At 42.5% G+C, this 23603-nt stretch overlaps 1 protein-coding gene across 1 annotated transcript in view; it reads left to right on the forward strand.

Moving 5' to 3' along the window:
* Window positions 1-23603, forward strand: part of LOC136856046 (kanadaptin) — a 70389-nt gene that overhangs the window by 34012 nt on the left and 12774 nt on the right. Inside the window, exons 8-11 of the mRNA XM_067133609.1 lie at window positions 6967-7127; window positions 8480-8656; window positions 13025-13130; window positions 14583-14653. Of these exons, the coding sequence (XP_066989710.1) occupies window positions 6967-7127; window positions 8480-8656; window positions 13025-13130; window positions 14583-14653 (515 nt within the window). The remainder of the gene's footprint in view (window positions 1-6966; window positions 7128-8479; window positions 8657-13024; window positions 13131-14582; window positions 14654-23603) is intronic.

Genomic DNA, 23603 nt, shown 5'->3' on the forward strand with positions numbered 1-23603 from the left:
GAACCCCATGCTGAGTTACACAGCAGTGATGTCACCAGTGTGCCCTGGTTGTGTGCAGACATACACTCTTTACATTTATTAATTTTCCTTCAAAATTGATGAGTTATTCGAAGAGATGGCCTCATTAGGATCTAAAACCACAGAAACCAAGATCCATGCTTAAAACGATAATTGTTGAACGGGCATTATTTCTCATTATAATTATTGTTTCTACCTTTTCTTGGCAGCCATATAGCCCCCATATTTAAAGGTAAACTGTACTGGGAAGCTACAGAAACATAATATTCACAAGAAATAGTATGGAAGAGCTTTACCATATTGCTAGAAGCAAATACATGCCATTCTAGTGAAAAATTAGCCAAAATCTGTCGATACTGGCCGCCATCTTGGAATTTGGCCGCCATATTAAATTTTTTGCGTGGCCAGCGCCCTTTTCTGATAGAGGGAACTTTAAAGAGCACTTGTGCAAAATTTCATGCTTGTTTCACTATCTGAACGATTCTTATGAAATATGCAATTATCTGCTGCACTACTTTGGTCCATAGTGAATGGTTCAAGCCGTTACCAGCATTCCGAAAAAATTTTACTCTTTTTTTTCCGATTTCATTATCGAGGATCATGGAAACATCAAAAATAGCAAGATAAGTGCTTAATATTAAGTCAACATCAAAAATAGCAAGATAAGTGCTTAATATTAAGCAAACATCAAAAATAGCAAGATAAGTGCTTAATATTAAGTTCCAGTTAAAAGTTTTAATTTTAAACTTTGAAATTGATCATTTCTTTGTAAAAGCCGGAACCCAGCTCGTTGATTGCCACCTAGTTTCGTAAAGCAAAAATTGTTTTAGATTCTAACTAAATGTTTTAACCAAAGAAAATGTTTGACAACCTATCATTAATATAGAAAATCCTTCAGATTATACGATGTCTACAATAATCTAGGCAGTAAGTGAGAATAATTTAGGCTAGATTAATAGTGGATGTTGTCTGTAGCCTAGCCTATGTCCTAGGATTACATATCCTTAAGTGGCCTAGCTTAGACCGAGGGCCCTAGGATAAGAGAATAATAATATCTGGGCAAAATAAATCGATAACCTAACAATAAAGCTACGTAGTAGTATAAATTTTTTCCTTTTATATAAGCCTGTGCACTTAAGCATGAGCCAATTAATCCAGGACTAGTCTAGGCATTACTCCATACCACCTGCCATGAGTATAGTCCTTGTAAAAAACAAGGAAAATTTGCTTGGTCACCAGATGTGAGCGAGATTTGTAGTATGTTCCCGGTAGCAAGCTTTAAGGACAAAATAGTCCTTTTAAACTGTCTCAATGGGTCCTAGGGTTCGGGAGGGGTGAGGAAGGGGGAGATTATATCTTTCCGGCATAACTCCTGCAACAGATATTTAATCCTTTCTCAGGACAACATCAATGTTTGGGCCAAAACCCAGTAACATCAGTCCCCAGTACCTCCCAGGTTAACCCCACAGAGGAAGTAGAGGAATCTTTACATGTGGTTGACATTCTTACTAAAGAATATGAAGTGGACATTACCAGTGAAATGGCCCTGCTGAACCCAGAAGGCTCAGGGACAAATTTTAGCCGGCCATGGGAGAAACCTTCCAGAAGGAATTCTATTCCCCATGCAGCTATTGTTGCTGTATAGGATCTTTCCCCCAAAAGAGATACTAGGATCCACCTAACTCCAACTGGAATGACTACATTTTTGAAGGGGTATAGAAACTTACCCAGGACTTCTGCCTCTCGATTAAAAGGCAATTGCAGGTCAGTTGTTGAAGCTCAGTTAGATTGCGCAAGCTCCCCGAAAAAGGATACTGTACACAGTTTGCAGTATTTGATCAATTCCGTAAGGAAATTGAGTACCATTAAAAGATGCCCTTGCCACAGAACGGCAATATATAAGGGACATGCAGCATGATTCCAAAAAGGAAAGTAAGTTGGTCATGTACACCCCAAAGTGTAAAAGTACCACATCCTGTAACTGAAAAGTGAGTGTGGATACAAATGCTGCCCAAACAAGACCTAATGTTAGAATTCCGACTGGAAACAACAAAGGGGTCAGTTCGGAATACAGAACTTCAGATCAAAACTTAATAGGGGCTCCAATACTCACCCCTGATGGTACTGATAATCCTTGGCGAGACACCTCAATGTGCATTTTCTCTCCCGATGGCAAGTATGCAATTAATGAGAGAAAAACTATGATTGAAGTTGTACATGTAGAATCTACAAACGGCAGCATTCCCTAATACAGAATGGCACCTGGTATCATCTTCACCAGACATGGAGAAACCACTAACAGAAACGGTTTTCCTACTTGTGCCTAAAGCATTAGAAGCTATAGAAATCACCCTTTACCAGGTCAACAAAAAATGGATCTCTACTTCCATTTTGAATAAGACCCAAGTTGCTCACCAAGTAGCCCCAGCCTTCTGTCCCTACATTTTCAAAAGTATTAATCATGTGAAGACAGATTATCAGAATTTGTATTGACTAAAAACAAGAGACAATGGCAGAATTAAAACCATCTGCCACAGTCATCCTAGTTTCGGGAAATTCCACCAAGTAATGGGCAATGTTACAACTCCCTTTTTAAAGGAAGAAGTTCCCTAGATATAGCTACGCAGCAGTTTGGGACCCCTATGAGAAGACTCTCAGAGGGGACAGCCTTGTCAGAAATTTATGATAGGCTCCGACTCCTTAGTATTATAACCTCTACCACTTTGCTGAAAGTTGCCAACAAAAGGCTTCCAGAAGATTCCAGGATAATTTTTGCTGTTGAGGCCAAAAGTCTTATGAGAACCCGATGGGAAGCACTCTGTGGCTTCCTAGAATGGCACACAAAAGTGCAAATGGAAGCATTGGAGGGCTCCATCAAATCACTCTCTAATGTCACTGCATTACTACTTTCTAACCCCTTCTGTAAGGACCTGTTTGAGGAGTCTGTTGTGGCTCAACTCGATGACCATGCCCGCCAACAGAATTGTACAATGTACGCTCTTCTGGGGAAAGGGGAATTCAGGAAACAAAGAACCCAAAATTTCCCTACACCCAACCCCAAAAAAGGCTCACTTTGATCAAAAATCATATAAGCCTTCAGTCACCCCCAAAAGTTTTCCTCAAAAATCAGGTAGTTGGTCAGAAAGGACAATTCCTTACAAAAGGACAACAACAGCAAGGACATCCTTTTTTCACAAGGACCAAAAACCATCTTATAGGGGGAACAAGGAAAAGCAACTCCTGGAATTTCTGTCAAAGAAGGAGGAGGAGGCAGATACCAAGAGGAATTGTATGTTTGGGGGTCGGCTTCAACGACATCACAGACAATGGAAGTTTTCCCTGTGGAGGGACAGCATTATTTATATGTGCAGAAAGGTCCTGTTAATGGGGCCCATAGAGAAACATGCGTACATTTGCCAAGTACGTCTCTTCAGTGTCCTCAAAAAGGATTCCTCCAAAAGAAGAGTGATCCGCAACCTATCAACATTGAACAAGCACATTGTTTGCTGAAAGTTTTGGATAACTACCACTGCCTAGTTACATTGAATCATTCCAAAAGGGACTTGGACAGTTTCTATAGGTCTAAAAGATGCATACTGGCACATCCTATAGCTGTTTTCCGCCCCTTCCTAAGGTTCCGGATAGGGAAAGATGCTTACAGATTCAAAGTCATACCCTGTGGGCTAACAGATTCAAAGTCATACCCTTTGGGCTAAACATAGCCTTAAGAATATTTAACAAACAAAAAGGAATACAACTAATAGCCTACCTAGACAACTGGTTGATCTGGGGCCCCACAAGAAAAGAGTGCTTGAAAAACCTAAGAGCAATGGTCAACAGACTATAGTACAGTCAAAAGGTTTTATAATAAATTTGGAAATATCCTACCTCACGCCCAGCAGACACTTTCAGTGGCTGGGACTGTGTTGGGATACACTTCAGCCTGTTGTCTCTCCCCATCATACTCAAAACAGAATAAGGAAAGACCTCAAATGTTCCTTGCACAGCCCAGAGTTTCCAGATGGCAATCAGAATGTATGATGGGCCTGCTGCAGTTCGCATCGGTAATAGATCCAGTGCTTAGATTGCAACTAAAAATGTGAACAAATTCTGGCTATCGCATGCAAGAAAAAAGATGCGAGACCAACCTCATCAAAAGATTAAAAGGTTGGGGAGATACTTCGGCCTTGGATTTGGAAGGAATCTCAAGCGAAATAGGTCACCCTGACTCCTCCGTCCGTATGAGTGACAGTACACACAGATGCCTCGTTGACAGGTTGGGAGGACACTGGGAGGATCGTCCGGTGGCAGGAAGGTGGTCAGCTACTCTGAGGAATTCTTATATCAGTTTCCTGGAGCTGATGGCTGTCTTTTTGTCTCAAAAAACTCAAACCTCCAGAAGAGAGAGACAACATAACTACAATATCCTACATCAAGAGGTCAGGATCATGTTCACCTCCTCTCAATATGATAATGCTAGCCATCCTTAGGATGGTGCAAGCAAGGAAGTGGCACATGTCTGCAATTCACCTCACAGGGGTCTCATTGTAGTAACAGACTCTCTATCAAGGAAAACAACAGCCTCAACAGAGTGGATGTTGGACAACCTTTCTTTTCATACAATACCCAGCATGCTTCCGCACCCGCAACCAGAAGTGGACCTGTTCGCCACGTGTGAGAATCACAAACTCCTAATATATGTGTCTCCAAACCTGGACAGTCAAGCAATAGCAAGAGATGTCTTCCTAAAGACTGGAATAAGGGGAGGACGATATCTTTTTCCTCCATTGTTCCAGATTTTGAAGGTTTCGAGCAAACTTCGAACCTTCAAAGGAACAACTAAATTAATAGCCCCAAATTGGCCAAACAGACATTGGTTCCCATCACTTCAACAACGGATGAAAAGATCAATTCCACTAACGTCCTCTGTTCTATCCCAGACAGTAGGAGGAAAAGTCGTTTACGCATCCTTCTTTCTGGGCCGAGGCCTTCACGTATGGATGTTTTAAAAATGTCTATCATGAAAATTACTCACCCAACATTGCTAGGTACCTATTGCAAAAATTACGGACGTCATCTATCTGGCAATACCAGTCCGTATGGAAGATATGGTTAGATTATATCCATACTGAGAGCCCAGTTGAGATTTCTATAAGAAACACTGTATTTTTCTTATATACCCTTTTGAAGACAAATGCCTTGTGGTTACAACAGCCATGGCATACAAGGCTGCATTAACAGAACCCTTGCTTTATGGATTCAGAATTGACCCCAGTATAAAAGTTGTCACTTTCCTTTTGCAGTCTTTTACTCTACAAAGGCCTGCTCTCAAAAGGCTTCCAATTACTTGGTCCATGAACGAGGTGCTTAGACTTGTTTCAACCCCTGAGTTCAGCTTCAGCGGACCCAATACAACCACAACACACATGCTACAAAAGGTGATCTTGTTTACATTAGCATCAGGAGCTCGTATTAGTGAACTGGGCTGTCTTAGTTGGGGACGATGCATCATGCAAACAGCTGACCATCAATTATTATTGTCCCCTGGCCCATCATTCCTGGCCAAGAATGAGGATCCTTTAAAAAGGAAATTTATTCTTATAAGAAAACTCAATTTAGCAGACAAGACATTATGCCCGGTTCAAGCACTTGAGGTTTCCTAGAAGTCATGGCAGACATCCCAGAGGGTCTGATTTTCCTACACCCTAGCGCAAACTAACCACTCTCCCTACAAGAACTGCGAATGATTGTAGTGTTTCTCATTAAAAAGGCAAATCCACACTCCTTTCCTAGGCCACACGATATTAGGAAAGTAAGTACTGTACGTCGTTGGCCTTCTTCAGACATGTCTCTTTCGAAGAAGTCTCCAAATGCACAGGGTGGTCATCAGTTAAATTAATGCTACGTATTTGAACAAATTCGACTACACTGTTTATCAGTAGGTGGCATGGTTAGTCTTAACCCCTAGGTGCTACGGCAGAAAACCAGGGGTCTTATTGACAGCGAGTGTGCAAACTATCGCTGGGAGAAGGGCGACAGTACTGCAACCAAACCCAGCTTTCTTAGTTAAGCCACTGTAGAACTGCATCCTAAAACGTAAGTTCGTGTATAGTTTCTTATTCCTTGGTACCAAAAACTGAAGAGTATTTGGAATAAAGAAAGGGACTTGAAATCTGTGGCTTGAACTTGGACCAGAAACGTTTTTTCCTTTGGGGTGTTGGGATTAAAATTTGAGAGCTTGAGCCTTTTTTGTCACCTGTCAATTTCTTTGTAAAGCTTCTTGAGGATGAAACAAGCAACTACGCTATCAAAAAACAGGTTTGGCCTAGGAAAACCTTTTTTGATAGTTGCTGTTGAATCCTCAAAACCCTCCCACTTCCCTGACGAAAAGGCATGGGATTTGGGCAAGGGGTCATCCTGCATTGACCAACAGAGAGTAATGGCTCCTTGGTCTCTAATGGCCCGGTTGTAAACAAGAGGGCAGATGCACAATAGTCACTTCTTTTTCTTGCAGGCTCTTTTAACGTTGGAAAAACTGGGTTCAGCTTTGCTTAAGATAAGGGAAAGTGCCCTCTTATCTTTGAGTCCATTATATACACCATCACGTGTTATAATGTTAATCATTACGACACAATACCTGGCTAAAAAGACCAACTAAATTAGAAGAGAATTCTGTGATATTAGTTTGGTTACCATGGAGCTCTGGTAGACCATGGAAGGTAACTCCTTGAGGACTCAGCAGTAACTACCAAAAATAGGTTTTTCCTAAGTCAAAACCTGTTTTTTGATTGAACTTATTGAAAATGGCTGAAAATTTTACTGTTTGAGAATTTCACAAGGTAATGAGGTAAATTTCAAAACAAAATATTGGTCTGAGCAGCACTGAAAATGTAGTCTTATCTCTAGTTTCAGTTAGTAGTAGTTGAGAAAATGTGTCATTCCTTGCAGAGTCTCGCAGGAAAAGGAAGGATCGCTCTGAGGACGACTACTATTCAGATTCTGATGACGAGTTTTTGGATCGCACTGGCGATGTCCAGCGGAAAAGATTGCAGCGCATGAAGGCTGCAACGAAAGGGAATGAAGTCATCGCTGAAAACTATGAGTCACTGGTAAAGAATCATTACTTATTACATTGTCATTGTTTCTTTATTTTGAGTATTGCTTCCCCTTCTTTGAACTCTATTGTCTTCTGTGTCTCCCTTCAAGAGGTAGGTCTGTGATCTTTTAAGAGATGGGTTTATGGAGACCCATTCTCCCAGGAATGCTTCTCAAAACTGAGTCTATTATTGTATGGGAAGATAATCTGCTATGGTGTGGGATGGTGAAGGTGAGCTCAACAATGGCCTTATGCCACCACCAGGTCCTGAAGTCTGGCCTTCGTGGGTTTTCGATACAGTGGTAAATTGTATAGGTTTTGTATAGAATTTTTTATTTTACATAAATTGGAAGCGTAAGTAGGCATGTGTACGTATTGTATACAGAGATATATCTGAATTTGCATAAGTATAACTCAATATTTTAAATGGAATAATTATTACAAAATAGTGATTAGAATAGGTTATTAAGTACCTCATGTGGAATTGTGCCGTACTATAAACTATGCGAGTTGGCCCTGTGGTACCCTACTGTATACTTATATGTCAGTCTTTGTTATTTAGCAGATTTTGATACTTACCAGGAGGGGCAGACCCATTAGCTGTCCATCAAGTTGAAGTGACTGTTTTTTTTGTCTATTTTGCTCCTATCTTGTATATGTGCAAATTCGATGCTTGTCAAATAGATACTTGACACTCTGTGCATCTTTTGTTTTCATACAGTGCTTTCCTATATCTTAGTATATCTTATTTACTATATATTTTTTGTCATTTTTCATTTAAACAACTGTTTCAGAACAGTTGTATTTTATTTCATCATTGAACTTGGAACAGTAGTTTGAATTCTTGCAGAAATAAACGTCGTCCTTTTAAGACGTCACTTTGAGGCACAACTTCTGCATCTGTTATTAAATTGTGGTTATCATGTTTAAGGATCCATCGTATCACTAGATTTTCAGTGTGTGACTTCAGATGTAAAATAATGTTTGGATAATCATACTATTCACCTAAGGTTAGAGATGTTGAAGATGACCTGGGTTTTAGTCATTATAAAACATTCAGATTAACACACACTGACAGTAAAGTTTCTCTATTTTATTTTTGATATTACAAGTCTATTTAATGTAATTTTTCTACATGCTGGCCAACATTTTTTCACTATTTTATTTATAAAACCCTTCACCTTAGGTGCTCAAAGTTCATCTGTTTTGCTTTGGCAGAAAAGTAAAAATTGTTTATTACACACAACATTAGCTTTTGCACATGGTATTTTTGGGCATAATCACTTCCACACTTGATTCAATACAGGTTATTTTTTGTGATAAAATACTCAAGTGTTCTCTAAAGTGACTTTTCCTTATTTTCAGCTTTCAAAGTACCTCTCTGTTACAAGTGAACTCTCTTCGCTGGAAAAGAAGTTGGCTGAGGCTTCCCAGTTGGAGAAACAGGGACTGGAAGACGGTGCAGAAGAGGATGATCTAGATTCTTACATGCAGACGCTGAAGAGCCAAGTCCCTGATAAACACAAGCGTGTCAAATGGAAGGCAAGTTATAAAGCTCTAAAACTCCCCTCTTGATTCTGTTTTCCCGGGCTCTTATAAACTTCTGCCCTTTAACCCACTGAGTCTCAGTAGCCCTGTGTGATCCCATCACTTGGTGGGATCCTACAGGAAATATCAAACAGTGAAGTCGTGCAGCTGAAGCTGTCGGTCACGATGAGTTGTTTATTAGCTGGAACTGCTGCTTGCAATGTACAAGTTAAGAGGCACATCTTGTGCTTGTCTTCTTTTTCTCTTTTATTTTCTTCAAGCCCAGGCAAGATGTGCTACATAAAATTACGATGCACATCAATGGTAATGCAAATACAGCTAAGAGAGGACTTGACTCGAGTCCGGTCAATCAATATTTAGGTGTTATGACAGTTTTTCTTTTTGGGATCAGTAGTTGATGAAGGTATTTTGAACTGGTGAATTATGTAAGTTTTGCTTGTTCTCACATATAATTGTTAATTACTATTGATGTACTGTGATACTCAAGAGAGACTCATTTGTTTCTTGTACATTACAAAAAATTACATATGTACTATTGCACTGGGAGGCAGACTGATATCCAAAAATCTGTGCAAAACTGCAACTGCATTTAATTTTTTTCTCTCTCAGTCATCCTATTCGACTGGGTAGTGTTGATAGTGTGGGGTTCCAGGTTGCATCCTGCCTCCTTAGGAGTCCATCACTTTTCTCACTGTGCAGTTTCTAATAGCACACTCTTCTGCATGAGTCCTGGAGCTACTTTGGCATCTAGTTTTTCTAGGTTCCTTTTCAGGGATCTTGGGATCATGCCTAGTGTTCCTATAATTATGGGTGATTATGGGTACAGTTTCCACTGGCATATCTCATATCCTTCTTATTTCTATTTTCAGGTCTTGATACTTATCAGTTTTTTCTCTTTCTCATCTACTCTGGTGTCCCACGGTACTGCGACATCAATGAGTGATACTTTCTTGATTTTGTTAATCAGCATCAAGTCTGGTCTACTTGCACGTATCAGCCTATCTGTTCTGATGCCATAGTCCCAGAGGATCTTTGCCTGATCGTTTTATATCACTCCCTCAGGTTGTGTTTGTACCACATATTACTGCAAGCTAGCTGGTGTCTCTTGCACAGGTTCCAGTGGAGGGCTTTTGCTATTGAATCATGCCTCTTTTTGTACTGGTTCTGTGCAAGCATTGGACATTTGCTTGCTGTGTGGTTTATGATCTCATCTTTCATATTGCACTTCCTGCATATGGGTGAGATGTTATTTCCATCTGTTGTCCTTTGGACATATCTGGTTCTTAGGGCCTGATCTTGTGCCACTGTTAGCATTCCTTCTGTTTCCTTCCTGAGTTCTCCCCTCTGTAGCCATTGCCATGTTTCGTTGCTGGCCAGTTCTTTAGTCGTCTCACGTACTGTCTGTGCATTGGTTTGTTGTGCCATTCCTCTGTTCTGTTTTTCCTTCTCCTGTTTCTGTATATTTCTGGATCTTCGTCTACTTTTATCAGTCCTTCTTTCCATGCACTCCTTAGCCATTTGTCTTCACTGGTTTTCAGATATTGCCCCAGTGCTCTGCTCTCGATGTTGATGCAGTTCTCTATGCTTAGTAGCCCTCTCCCTCCTTCCTTTCGTGTTATGTGTAGTCTGTCTGTATTTGCTCTTGGGTGTAGTGCTTTGTGTATTGTCATGTGTTTCCTAGTGTCACCATAAGTCTCTACATATATTCTTTCCTGATCGTATCCTTCATCTCTTGGTGTTTTATATCCTCCCCTATTACTCCCAGGTATTTTAACCCTGTCTCTATGTGTTTGATGCTATTCCTGTTGGGTAGCTTTATCCCTTCAGTCCTTGTCACTTTGCCTTTTTGTATGTTGACCAAGGTGTATTTTTCTCTTCCAGACTCCATCCTGATATCCCCAGTCTGGATTAGGGTAACTATTCCCTTGATGCTCTTACCATACAGCTTGATATCATCCATGAACATCAGATGGTTAATTCTGTTGCCTCCTTTTTATTATTATTATATTATTACTAGTCTGACCACTTGGGACCAGGCCATTGCCGGACCACAGAAAATCCTGGATGACAGAAATCACCCTTAAAAAACCCCCTTTGTAATCAAAGTCTTGCCAGGTCATTCCACATATATATTACTGTGTTATCAAAAGTAGAAGAAATCTCATGATTAATCACTGTCATTCATTAGGTTTAGTTCTTAACCAAAATTCTGGCCTGCTCCATAAGGATCTCCCCAGAAATATTTACACCTTCGCTACATCAGAGGTTACACCACTCTAGGCTATAAGCACAATGTCGAATTCTGATCTCCTCGCAGCTTTTAATGTTTTTGGGCTCTTCAAACTTTTCTGGCTTTCATTTTCAGCAAAAACAAAAATCTGCTACTTTTGTTTCTTTAAACCTTCACATGTGTGTATGAGAGAGAGAGAGAGAGAGAGAGAGAGAGAGAGAGAGAGAGAGAGAGAGAGAGAGAGAGAGAGAGAGATAAACTGTTGGCCCTGAATAGGTTGTTACACTGACAGATATGCATTGGCAAAAGTCAAATACACTTGTATGAAGAATAATGATAATTTTAATAAAACTTGTTTTACACACTATATGCAATTATACAGTACTTCATGCATTATTATTATATTATCGTATTATAATTTATGAACATAGCAATTAAGCACCATTTGCATTTTTGTAATATTTACATCAAGTACCATTTGCATTCTTGTAATGTTTACATTCTTAAAACCATCTGCTGATTGCATTTTACCGACATCACCTCAGCCATTCTTTGCTAAATGAAACATATTTCGGAGATTTGTTTTTTTCATATATTATCAAGGGTCGGTTTAAGAATGCAACTTAAAGTATTCATAAAAGGTTTATTTACTTTTATTTGTGGAAGTCACCACTGAAAATTAGCAAATTTTCAACAAGTCAACAACTGTTACGCAACGCTTAATAAACACGTGTTAGTTACGGTAACTGACATCCGCAAACGGCTGTTTCTTGATTCGATTGTTTATGTCAGTACTTGCTGTTGTTTATACCAGTGTCATGCACACAGTATTAATTGCTTATTAATTATAAGAAATAGTAATGAATTCTTAGATAAGTCAGAAAGTTGTGAGCCAGATTTAATGTATCAAGATATAGCATTTTTAATGAACTTTTGCTTCTAGGCCTATTTATTAATTAAAAGTTAACTCAGATACACAGTACTGTAATATGCATTATCAGTGGTATCTACCAAAACTGATTAGTTTTTTTTCTTTCTGTGTCATCCTAAAGAATAACCTGGTGTCCTTTGAGACAGATATGAAAAAAGTAGAGTCATCTACAAGTTCACATGCCTGGTGGATGGATGCCACCACTCATATTGGGATGACAGCTACCACATTATCAGAACGTCTCATGTCATCTACAAGAAGGTACTGTATTCAATCATTACAACCACGAACGCCAGAGAAGACCAGAAAGGGATGAGTTAACTAATGCTGTAAAAATTATAGCCACAACATCAGACTGCCAATGCCTCCAGTTTCTCAAAGCATTGCAAATCATGGGAAAAAAGCCAAGCATACTGTAAATACTGTGAAAGAAACTGAATTTCTGCTGGTGGTGACTATGAGAAACGTCAGAAACCAGAGAGAAAGAGAGAGAGAGAGAGAGAGACTTATGGCCATCCCACTGTCGCAACAGAATCCATTCCTGGTTAACAGCAGGCAGCAGCATGACGAAAAACACAGGAAATTGGCTGATGTAAAACAACAAGAAGGGAAGAAAAGAAAATAAAGATCACCCCAGCTGAAAACTGACCAATGAAAATTTGACCTACCAAGACATCAACCCAGCCTCCCTGCTATAAAAACCTGTCCACATTTTCATTTCATACATTCTCTCAGTAGATGACTGCCTGCGTGCATGTTACAATATAGTAGTACAGTAGACTGCAAAAGCAGAATATCATTCCATATCCTTTAGAAATTTAATATTCCATCTACCTGCAAATGAAAAAAATATAAGAAGAATAGAAGACTCTACAAGTTAAATGCCATTGAAACAGCAATTGTTTTTAATAACACTGTTATAAAAGAGGGACTCCTCCCATATCATCATTATTATTAAGATTTTTACATACATTCACATGGAACAGTTCAATTTCACTGTAGGTTGCCAAAAAAATGAAGAGATAAAGTACTGGTGAAAATGAAAAAGAAATATAGGTACTGTAGTAGTAACTAATTAATAAATTTATGAATGGATGCAGATGATATATTGTGGAATGGATAAAGTTATAGGATGAATCATAAAAGTAAGCAATAATCCTTACGTGTGCCCTCACATTTCTTCTTCCTTCTCTTATAACAGCTCAGAGTGATCGAGCTTCGTAAAGAAGAACTGTCGTTAAGGAAACTTGTTAATGTTGCAAGACCGTATGACAAGCCTGAGTTGCAGCCTTACATCTCAGAATTTGGTAAGCAAGTTTTTAATTTTAATGTGTTTATATAAGTAAAAAGACTATGTCAAGAAAATTACCAGATGTTCTTATGTAAATGCAAATCTATATTGCTGGTGCTGTTTTGAAATGAGGTTGGTGTTTACCAGTATTAACTGAAAACTAACTGTGAAGTTAATTAGAAGCCTAGCTGGTCACCGAGTCTTACAGGCCTTCACATTAGCAAGAGAGTGCTGCATGTTGGTGCTTTGTTTACTAGTTTATGCCATCATATGTGAATAATCTTAAGAAAGTAGCATGTTAGGACCATTATATGGCTAGCTTGATTTTTATTTTGTTATGCAGTCATTATTTTTATTTTCATTATTTAATGTACTGCCTACTGAGGAGTAGGTATATTACTTTGATCTGTAATTTAAAATGCTGACGTACCAGTGATAGAGATGGTTTGAAAGATTGATGAGGGGTTAGGAAAAGCTGTAGATATGTAGGTAGCAAAACTAAGAGAACATGTAGGAAGCCAAGACCAAGACCTGTTGGTGTTCAGGTTGAAAGGAGACAGAACAGGAGAGAATCATTTCACATCTAAGCCCATAAAGAGAAAAGCTGATGTAAAAATTCATATGACGGTGATTAAACTAAATGACTGAATGTCCAACCCCATAATTGGGAAGTGGTATAAAATATTAATGACTTTGGTTTGTGGTATAATTTTCTCTTCTTATTTGTACTTTATGAGTTTTGTTCTGTTTCTGACAGAAACTTTACTGTAGTAAGAGCTGCATTTAACCCTTGATTTTTTTACCGTCAAATATTGAAATTGCTGTCCTACAGAAGTCCGAAGTGAATCAGTCTTCCTCCATGTTGTTAATTGTTATTACTGTGAATAAGTAGTAATATCTTGTTCAGTGCATTCTCCCTTCACTTTGCTTTGTGTGACCCCCTTTGTGAAACATTATTCTTCTTTTTCATTTCTGTAAGGTTAACATTTCACTGTGGAATGCATATAAATGATAACCACTAATTGGGGCATATCTTCTACAGAGTCCCTTCTCATGCCCCACACTACATCACTGCCTGTTTTTTACTTTTCACTCAGACTTTCTGTTCTTTTTCATCTAAACAGTCCAGCTTCTCTAACTGTTGTACTATATAAGGATGAAATATTAACACTGTCAAGTTCACTTTGTAGTCTTTGTGTACTCAAGAAATGGAAATACCTGACAGTGTCTGTAACTTCTGTGGATGTACATATGAGATTAACACAGGCCAACTCGCAAACAGATTTGTGTCTCACATAAAAAGGAAGGTACAACATACAGAGAAGGTGAAATATAAAATCAAATATGCTGATGCACCCATTATTATTATTGAAACCTTATTATTGTTATTATTATGTAGACTTAAAAGAGAAACATTACAACTATGCTTTAAAAGAGAAACATTACAACTATGCTTTTACTGTTCCAGACTCTAAGCCAAATCTACCAGGAAAGCATCCCTTCCAGAAGGTGCAGAGAGAATCATCAAAACTTCCTCAGGTATGTAATCAAATACAAAATGCAGAACTGGATTTATGCGTCGGAACAAGACCCGAGTTTTTTTTTTTTCTTGTTCAGTGATTGTGTTGTGTCTTGACACAATGGTTTTTTATGTTCCTTTTTGTCTGCTTGTTTACAGTATTGAGAATTGATGTAACTGTTATAGGGAGACTTTGGGTTGGTTACTATAATAAGATTGACTACCTCTGAAGTATTAAGTTTTGGTGGCAGTTAATTTGACATATATTCTTTTATTATTTTAAGCTCAATTCTTAGGAAGAATAAGCAAGGATACAGCAACATCATATTTATTACAGCAATTACACAAGTACAGAAGGGGTAGCAAAATAATACACATACCATTGTGTATGCATGTGGGCCTGGACTTGGGACTAGTTTCTGGATTACAAGCCTTTGTGAAACTTAATCAAAACATGGATACCAGTAGTTTATAACTAGAAGTAAATAACCGGTGCATATAATTGTATACAGTACTTATTTTACCATAACCATGCTTGCTTGTATATAACCCAGTGGGTACAAAATACAGGCTGCAAGTCTGAATGCTGATAAGACAGTAATTTGTGGTTACTTGTAGGCTTAACATAGGTAATTAATTCACTATTATGAAAATTAAGTTTTAGATATAAGTTATTCCTACTTATTCAGTCACCCCACACTAGTCTACAGGTGAATATAATACCCATCATATTAATATAGCACAGAGTTTGAAAGTAAAAACCAAAACTGCAAGAATAAATACTATGCAGTCATCTGCATGACCAGTAAGTCCTTTAAATGAATAAGCTAGTAACAGAAGAACCATCAATAAAATATTGATTAAAAGTTTAAGTTAATTATCAAAGTTATATATACTTACAGCATGGGATTTTATGTTTATTCATTAGCCACACTGGAAATCTATTATGAAATAGTTTATTAATAAATAGTCAATAGCCGACTATAAAGTGCCTGTGAGCAGATAACATTATACAAGTCATATTAGTTGGAAGTCCTATTACTCCAGAATTAACATTTCTTCTTTTATTGTAAACTGCAGCTTAAAAATGATTATCAGTAACTTCCATATCAATATATAAAATAGCTTTTCTTTTAGAATTATTATTAGTAATAGATATATCAAGTACTGTAGGGTATATAGAATTAGCATCAAGTAAAATATTCCTGTTATTTAGTAATAGAGCATCAGTAAATCTGCAGATGTAACTATATCTTAATCCACACAAACTACCACCTTTTAATTGAAGAATAGCTTTCGCTTGTAGAGCTGAACACTTGAAAGAATGCAGTTGCAAGAATAGCCATATGGTGCTGGTTGGTGAGTCGGGGAGCCCACATACTACTCATAGATGCCTTTCCTCTTTATCTATCACCTCAAGGACTTAGCAGGATAGTAGAGATGGGATATATATACCTAGGAAAAATACAGGTGATGTTAAAAAATTTATTTTTTGTTCCATACAGGAATACAAACCATTCTCTCTTTAGTGGAGACATACCCTTTAGGTTGGGGTTGTCTCTTTAAGTGGCTATAGTAACATTCTACCTAGAAGAATGTTCCTGGATGAAAAAGATGCCAACAAAGAACATTCTTCCCAGTCCCTGCGCTATAACCCTTGAACAACTGGGGAAAGGCGTTTCTGAAGAGCCATGTCGTTTCCCATAGGGAGTGACATTTCAGTAGGTGGCATACGCTGACTAAATGTACATTTAAGTAATGGGACCCTAGAAGAACAGAATTCAGTCACTAACACAAAATCCTGTATTACCTCCCCCTTGTAAAGGGAGGTGACCAAAGGAGATGCACTCTAGACTAACTAAAACTGGTTGCTTGGTGTGTACTCACCTGTATCTCAACTGATGTTCAACATGTCTCCCCAACAGGTAAAGAGAAGGAAAGGGAATACACATACACACACACACACATAGTAGATGTGCTTACTAAGATGAGATATTTCTTTGTCCAAAATTATCTGGTGATTACACAACTTATTGAGCGGCCACCACAGATCCTAAAGAGAAAGTGTCCAAGGACTTCTGAGCAATGTCCCTCAAGTAGAATGAGGTGAAGGTGGTTTGTCTATGCCAGACAGCCACCCTCGTTATATGGGAAGCCAAGAAATTCTTATGGAAAGCTTGGGTGACTACACAACTTGTTGGGCAGCCACCACAGGTCCAAAGGAAAAGGTATCTAGGGATAGGGATTTGTGGGCAACATTCATCAGATAGAATGAGGTACAGGTTGTCAGTCTATGTGAGCCACCTGCCCTCATTACCTAGAAAATTGATAAGTTCTTCCAAAGAGCTGGGGATGGACCCAAACATGACTTCGTGAGGTCTCACACAAGAAGGGAGGCCAGCTCCCTTCTCAGAGGAGGGGTAGGCCCACCATGAAACCAGAAAGGAAGGGTGTTTCAAGACCCCTCCTTGTGCCTTTGCTCTAGCATCTGGGATTGGGTTCTTGTCAAACAGTGCCTAATAGCATGAAGCAGGCAGAGCAACATCTCATCTGGGTCCCCACCTATAAAGTCTTGGAGGGATGGGATCATCAAACACTCAAGCCGGTCATGTGGTGTAGTTGGATATTGAGCTTTGGCTAAAAGCTTAGGAACAAATGAGAATGAGAGAGGTCCCCACTTTTTCAAATTCCAGGACAAAATATGACAGGCCAAGCAACTCTTCCACCCTTGTAGCTGAGGTCAAAGCTAAGAGAAAATAATATTAAACGTAAGGTTTCGGTACGAGGACTGAGACAATGACTCAAAAGGTGCCTTATTAAGATTCCTAAGCACCAGGGGCACATCCCAACCAACTGGAGTTCTCAAGGGGGACAAGACTGTTTGAAACACCTCATCAGCATAGACAACTCCACCAAAGACGAGAAGTCTACCCCTTCAGTTTGAAAACCTGTGATAAGGCCAAGCAGTAGCCTAATGAAAGGAGCCTGTCTCAGCGAAGGTAGATGAAGTAGTCTGTGATATGCAAAACAAATGCTGCAACTGAGAGGTGGCTCTTCTACACACCAATTACAGAAGATGGCCCACTTTCCCTGAAACACATTCTCTGAAGAATGATTAAGATACCTGAACATCTCCTTTGCAGCCCTGCGAGAAAAGCCTCTCTCTCTCTCTCTCTCTCTCTCGCAGGAGACACTGGATAACCTCTAAGTATGAAGATGCAGGGAGTGCATTGCCTGGTAGTACCAGTAAATGTGTGGCTGGCACAGAAAGGTGGGCCACTCTGGCAACTCTCATGGTACCTTGACCAGAAGACAGCAGATCAGGATACCACTTGGCATGTGGCCAACAATGATCTACCTGAGTCATCCAAAGACTGGGGGTGACAAACACTTGGTTTATTACCCTGCCGAGAAGTTTAAAAGGTGGAAACAAGTAAACACCCTGGTTGTCCCAGGAGTGTTGAAAGGCATCTTCCATCACTGCCCAGAGGTCCGGAATTGGAGAGGACAAAGATTTCTTTTCAGCCTGGTTATGGAAAAAGTCAAGCATTGAAGAACTGCGTAACTTGAGGAATTTCTCTACCTGAGGGTGCAGGGGGCATTCTGTCCCCACCACCTGACCTTGACGAATGAGCAGATTTGCAATCACAGTCTGCCTGCCCGGAATGGATCTTGCAGACAACTTGACACACAACCCTCCCCATTTGCTGATGTACACCACAAAGGTTGTGTTGTCATTCATCAACACTACCAAGTTTCCTGTCAACTGTTTCTAAACCACCAGTAAAGCTAGGAATGGTGCATGAATTTCTAGGATGCTGATATGCAGATGAGGTGTGTCCTTCAGTGCCCACCTGAAACAAACCTTCCTCTCAGATGTACACCCCACCTCACCTTTGGTGCATCTGTTAACAGAAGCATTTCTGGGGGCTAAGGGTTTAGCAGAACTCCCTGTAAGAGATTTCTGTCATCTGTCCACCATGCTAAGTCCTCCATTACCTCCCGACTAGGGGGAATGAGTTGGGACCGAGGATCTCAAGAGGCATTCCAGTGTCGCTTTAGTTACCATTGAAGATACTGCATGTGGCACCACCCATGAGGCTTGAGCTTCCCTAAGGATGACAGATGACCCAGAATCACCTGCCAAAGCCAAGCTGGTTGTTCCTTCTGGGACAGAAACTGACCTCCTCCATTACCTCTGAGGACCAAAGAGAGCTGAGAAGACTCCTTGCCATTCTGCAAGGAAAAAGAATGGGCTCCTGGTCTGGGTTTACAAGGAGCAGGCTCCCTTGTTATCCCAGACGTGGAAGGCTTACCCAAACCCTTAGCTTTGGACGAAGCTGCCTTTGAAGCAGGAGGCTCAAAGACAACACAGGTGATCAGAGTTTTTGGACACCAACACTTCAATCCACTACTACTTCCACCTTACTCTGCAGAAAAAGTAAGGACAAGCTGTTTTGCAGTTTGAGGGCAGAGTCAACCCCCTGTATTTGTGGGGAATGCGTACCACACCCCCCCTGCAAATAGCTAAAATCCGCGAATACTTAAAACCCCTCTAAAAACACTTAGAACTGCCTATTTTGATAGTTCAAACACAAAAAACCCTCTAAAAATGCTTATACCTGAGTATTTTAATAGTTTCATCACAAAACGTGCATTGTTCCTACACAAATACAAACCCTTGGTCCTTTACATATGGGGAATACTTCCGGCGTAGCTGAACTGGCCGCTAAAGACTTACAAGGCATGAGTTGGTATTACTACCAGCTGGGCATATGGTTGGTAACAGTGGGAAACCCACGGTACCAACCGCCCAGATTCACGCACTCACTTTACTTTCCGGCCTTGTCTGATGGGGACGTGTTTTGCGGCTCTCTGCTCGGACTTTCTGGATGCTAAAGCTTCAACCTGTTCACGGTATGTTTGTTCCTGTTTTCATTTTGGCTTGTTCCCGTGTATTTGTGCGTGTTTGTAAAATGGATGATCTTTTGCAAACCCATGACTTGGATAAGCCTGTTCGCTGGATTTGCCCTGGTAAGGACAAAAAGTGCGGCGCCTTCCGCTGTAGTGCGGAATCGGACCCCCACTCCCTTTGCTTAAAATGTTGCAAAGGGAACAAGGATCCCCCTGATTGTACTGTTGATGACCCCTGTGATGAGTGTAGGCTTTGGTCCCCTGAGCAGTGGGATAGGTACTCTCGCAGACCCAGATATAAGTGGAAGAAATCCAAGGCATCGGAGGGGCTGTCTTTGGCTCCTTCAACTCCAATTGTGGTTAATCCTTCTCAGTCTTATTGGTCGTCCTAGCCTACACTCCTCTCAGTTCCCCCCCCTCACCCAGAGTCCCTCATTCCTGGATTGGGGGCGGACCCTGCCTGCCTTTTTGCTCGGGATGGTTGGCAATTCTGATTTGTCATCGCTTCTCAAGCACATCAGCTCGGTGGCGCGGGCGGGGGTACTGCCCCCTCCCCCACTGCTCACATGGTGGATGCTCTCACGACCAACACCGTTATTGCTGTGTTGCCGAGGAGCGTGGTGACTTCGGTGCGAACACTTCATGCATATGGTGCGGTCCCTACCCCTGCCATCTGTGTTGACGTTGACCGGCTCGGTCTGCTCTGTCACTCCACAGCCTCCCGGCTACGCTCTCACGCCTCCTGCCTCACTTCCACTGTTACCCGTGCCTACCCCTAGCTGTTTGACGTTCCCTGCTTCACTGATTGTTCCCGACAGCGGACACTCCCAGCTAGATTCGCCTCGACCAGTTGCTCCTGCTTCCATTCCTGCCCCAGTTTCCATCGACCCCGTATGGTCTGTCTTCGGCAAGCTGGGGGATGCAGTCTTATCTCTGATTGATAAGAAGAAGAAGCGTACTCGTCAACCATCCCCGTCTTCGTCCTCCTTTCTCCCTCCCTCTTCTAAGTCCAATTGGGCTAGGAAGGGGAGGGCAGCTCCTCCTCCTCCTAAGAAGACTTGCTCTGCTAGCAGCACCCCGGACGAACTGCTGGTTCTCCCGCTGAGAAGGACACCTCAGTACCCTCCTCGAATGGTTCGGGAGCTTCATCTTCCCGGACTGGTTCCGTTTCGCGCCTCTCAAGTGTGTGTCGCCGAAAGCACGATTTCCTCCGGGAGACCGCGTGGTCTTGACCTCCATCACAAGTTTGGGCACAGAACGGGAGAAGGGGAAGAGCCTTCAGTCTTCTCCCCCACCTAAACCGTCACCCTTGCCCAAATCGGACAAGGGTACGGCGGGGAGGGTGCCCAAGGACATCTCGTCCCCGAAGACATCGGGGATATCAATGAAAGGATCCCCACAGCCTTCTTCGTCTGTTTCGACACCGAAGAAGGCCTCCAGACGATAGGAACAGGGCCTCAATCGGCACCCTCCTCTCTCCTCTGCATGCCCCAGTGGTCATCCAGCGTTGGATTGGCTGTGAGGAGACCGTCCCCTGATCGTCGTGCCAGGCCTGAACGAGCCAGTCCGTCTAGGCCCTATCATGATCCTCCATTGTGGGTTGGGGACCGAGGGTCTGTTACCTCCACTGGCTATACCAATGACAGAAGAGTGTTCGCTCTGTCTCTTCCACCCCCTCAACTTCCTTGGGATTCTCAGGGAGAGCAGAAGGTCGGTAGGATTGCCAGGGCTGAGGCCCTCGGGCATATGGCACCTGGCCTCCCTGCCACCACGAGAGGTCGCGCTGCTGTTGTCTGAGAGAGAGAGACGGGTCTGTCTCGGCTCTCCTGCGGGTGGGGCCTTCCCGATGACCATCTCTCGGAGGGTCCTCTTCCTGTCTCCGGACACTCCAGGCAGAGATTTGTAGAAGTTGTTGCGCTGATCCGTCAACTGGGCCTGGAGGACCACTTCCAGCCCCTTTGGAAGAACAGTCATCCAGGCTAGAGGAGTTCTATGCCTCCAGGAGGGAGCCCAAACCCTCTCTTGGTCTACCGTGGTCTCCCTTAGCGGACAGCGTTCTCAGCCAGGTGAACGACTTAAGGCTATTTACCAAGCTGTTACCTCCCCCTCTACCAAGACAGAAAACCGTTCTGTCGGAAGGTGGTGCTGCAGCAGAAGGTCGTGGAACCAGGGCTGACTCCCGGCACCTAGTGCCACCACTTCGGCTCAGCTACTGGGAGAGCAGGAGCTTTTCTGGCTGAGATGAGCGCTTTGGAGGGTCAGCTCTGTCTGCCCTCCAGGCGACCCTCGACAACTGGGCCTGGACGTTGTCACCTCCCTCTCTCCCCAGAGCGGGATCCGACCTTCAGGAGCCTTTGCCAGTCTGGGGTTAAGGCTATTTCCTTTATAATCCACCAGGCAGCAAACCTCTGGGCCAACCTGGTGCTGAAGAGAAGAGAAGGGATGCGGTGCTATCCCGGATCTTGGTCACACCAGAAGCTGCAGTGTCTCTGTGTAATGGACCTCTTCTGGACTTCACCTCCCTCTTCCCCAAGGGGGAGGTGGGCCTGCAGTGGACAAGAGAAAGGCAGACGAATGCACCCGTCTTGTCCACCAGGCAGCGACGAAAGGTGTTGCGCAGCCCTCTCGTCCTGTCCAGCCCAGTCCTGAACCAGGCTTCAGCCCCGAAGAAGTCTGCTTCGACGGCCACTCGGGGTAAAGTCCAGCCCTCTACTTCTTCGCCTCCTCAGAAGGAACCACAGGGTCCCTTTCGCCAACCTGTCCCCCCCAAGAGGAAAGGTAAGGGCAAGAAAAAGAAGGGAGGAGCTCACTAGGGATGGCGAGCCCCCTTAGATGCTGCTGTCGGTAGGGGGGTGCCTATCCAGTCATTGGGCAACGTGGCAGCGATACGGAGCAGAGACCTGGGTAGTGGATGTCCTTCGGTAGGGATATTTTCTACCCTTTGTGTTACCACCTCCCCTCACCGACACTCCGGTCCAGTTCCCATCTTATCTCCAAGACCCCCTAAAGAAACAGGCCCTTCTTCAGGAGGTTGAAATGGTGTTGAGCAAGAGGCCATCGAAGTCGTCGAGGATCGGTCCCGGGCTTCTACAGCAGGATCTTTCTTGTGGAGAAGGCCTCCGGCGGCTGGAGACCGGTGATTGACCTCTCTCCCAAATCGTTTCGTTCGCCAGACACGGTTCACGATGGAGATGGTACGCACGGTACTGTCGGCCGTCAGGGAGAACAACTTCATGCTGACGGTCGACTTGATGGACGCGTACTTTCAGGTACCAGTTCATCCATCGTCTCGTCGGTACCTTCGCTTTGTCCTCAACGGAGTGGTCTACCAATTGAAGGTTCTCTGTTTCGGTCTGTTGACCGCTCCGCAGGTGTTCACGAGAGTGTTCACCCTCATTTCAGTTTGGGCTCATTCGCGCGGGATACGTCTACTGAGGTATCTCGACGATTGGCTAATCCTGGCAAGCTCCTGCTTGCAGTTGCTACAGGACAGGGATCATCTCCTCGAGTTGTGTCACAAACTAGGTGTTTTGATCAACTTTCGGAAGTCGGATCTCACTCCCAAACAGAGGACTCAGTACCTGGGCATGCTGATCGACACGGCAGCAAGCAGAGTCTTCCCTTCTCAGGCTCGGATCAGCACGTTCAAGAAGGTGGAGAGGCAGTTCCTGTCACAACAGGACCAGCCTGCTCAACAGTGGCAAGTCGTGATCGGCCATCTGTCGTCCTTGGAGAAACTCATTCCGCACGGGTGACTCCACCTTCAGTCTCTCCAGTGGAGACTGAGGGACTTCTGGGATCAATCTCGAGAACCCCAGTCGATTCTCGTCCCCATCTCTCAGGAGGTGAGGGATGATCTCGCCTGGTGGTTGGACAACAGGAACCTTTGCATAGGGACACCTCTGTCTTCTTGCCCCACGGGACTTGCTTCTTTTTTCGGACGCATCGAAGGAGGGCTGGGGCGCACACCTGGAGGAGTTGCTGACTTCGGGCGTGTGGGACCAGCACGACAGTCACCTTCACATCAACGCCTTGGAGATGAAGGCAGCGTTCTTA

The sequence above is a fragment of the Macrobrachium rosenbergii genome, chromosome 34 (assembly GCF_040412425.1).
Source record: "Macrobrachium rosenbergii isolate ZJJX-2024 chromosome 34, ASM4041242v1, whole genome shotgun sequence".
NCBI classification, from domain to species: Eukaryota; Metazoa; Arthropoda; class Malacostraca; order Decapoda; family Palaemonidae; genus Macrobrachium; species Macrobrachium rosenbergii.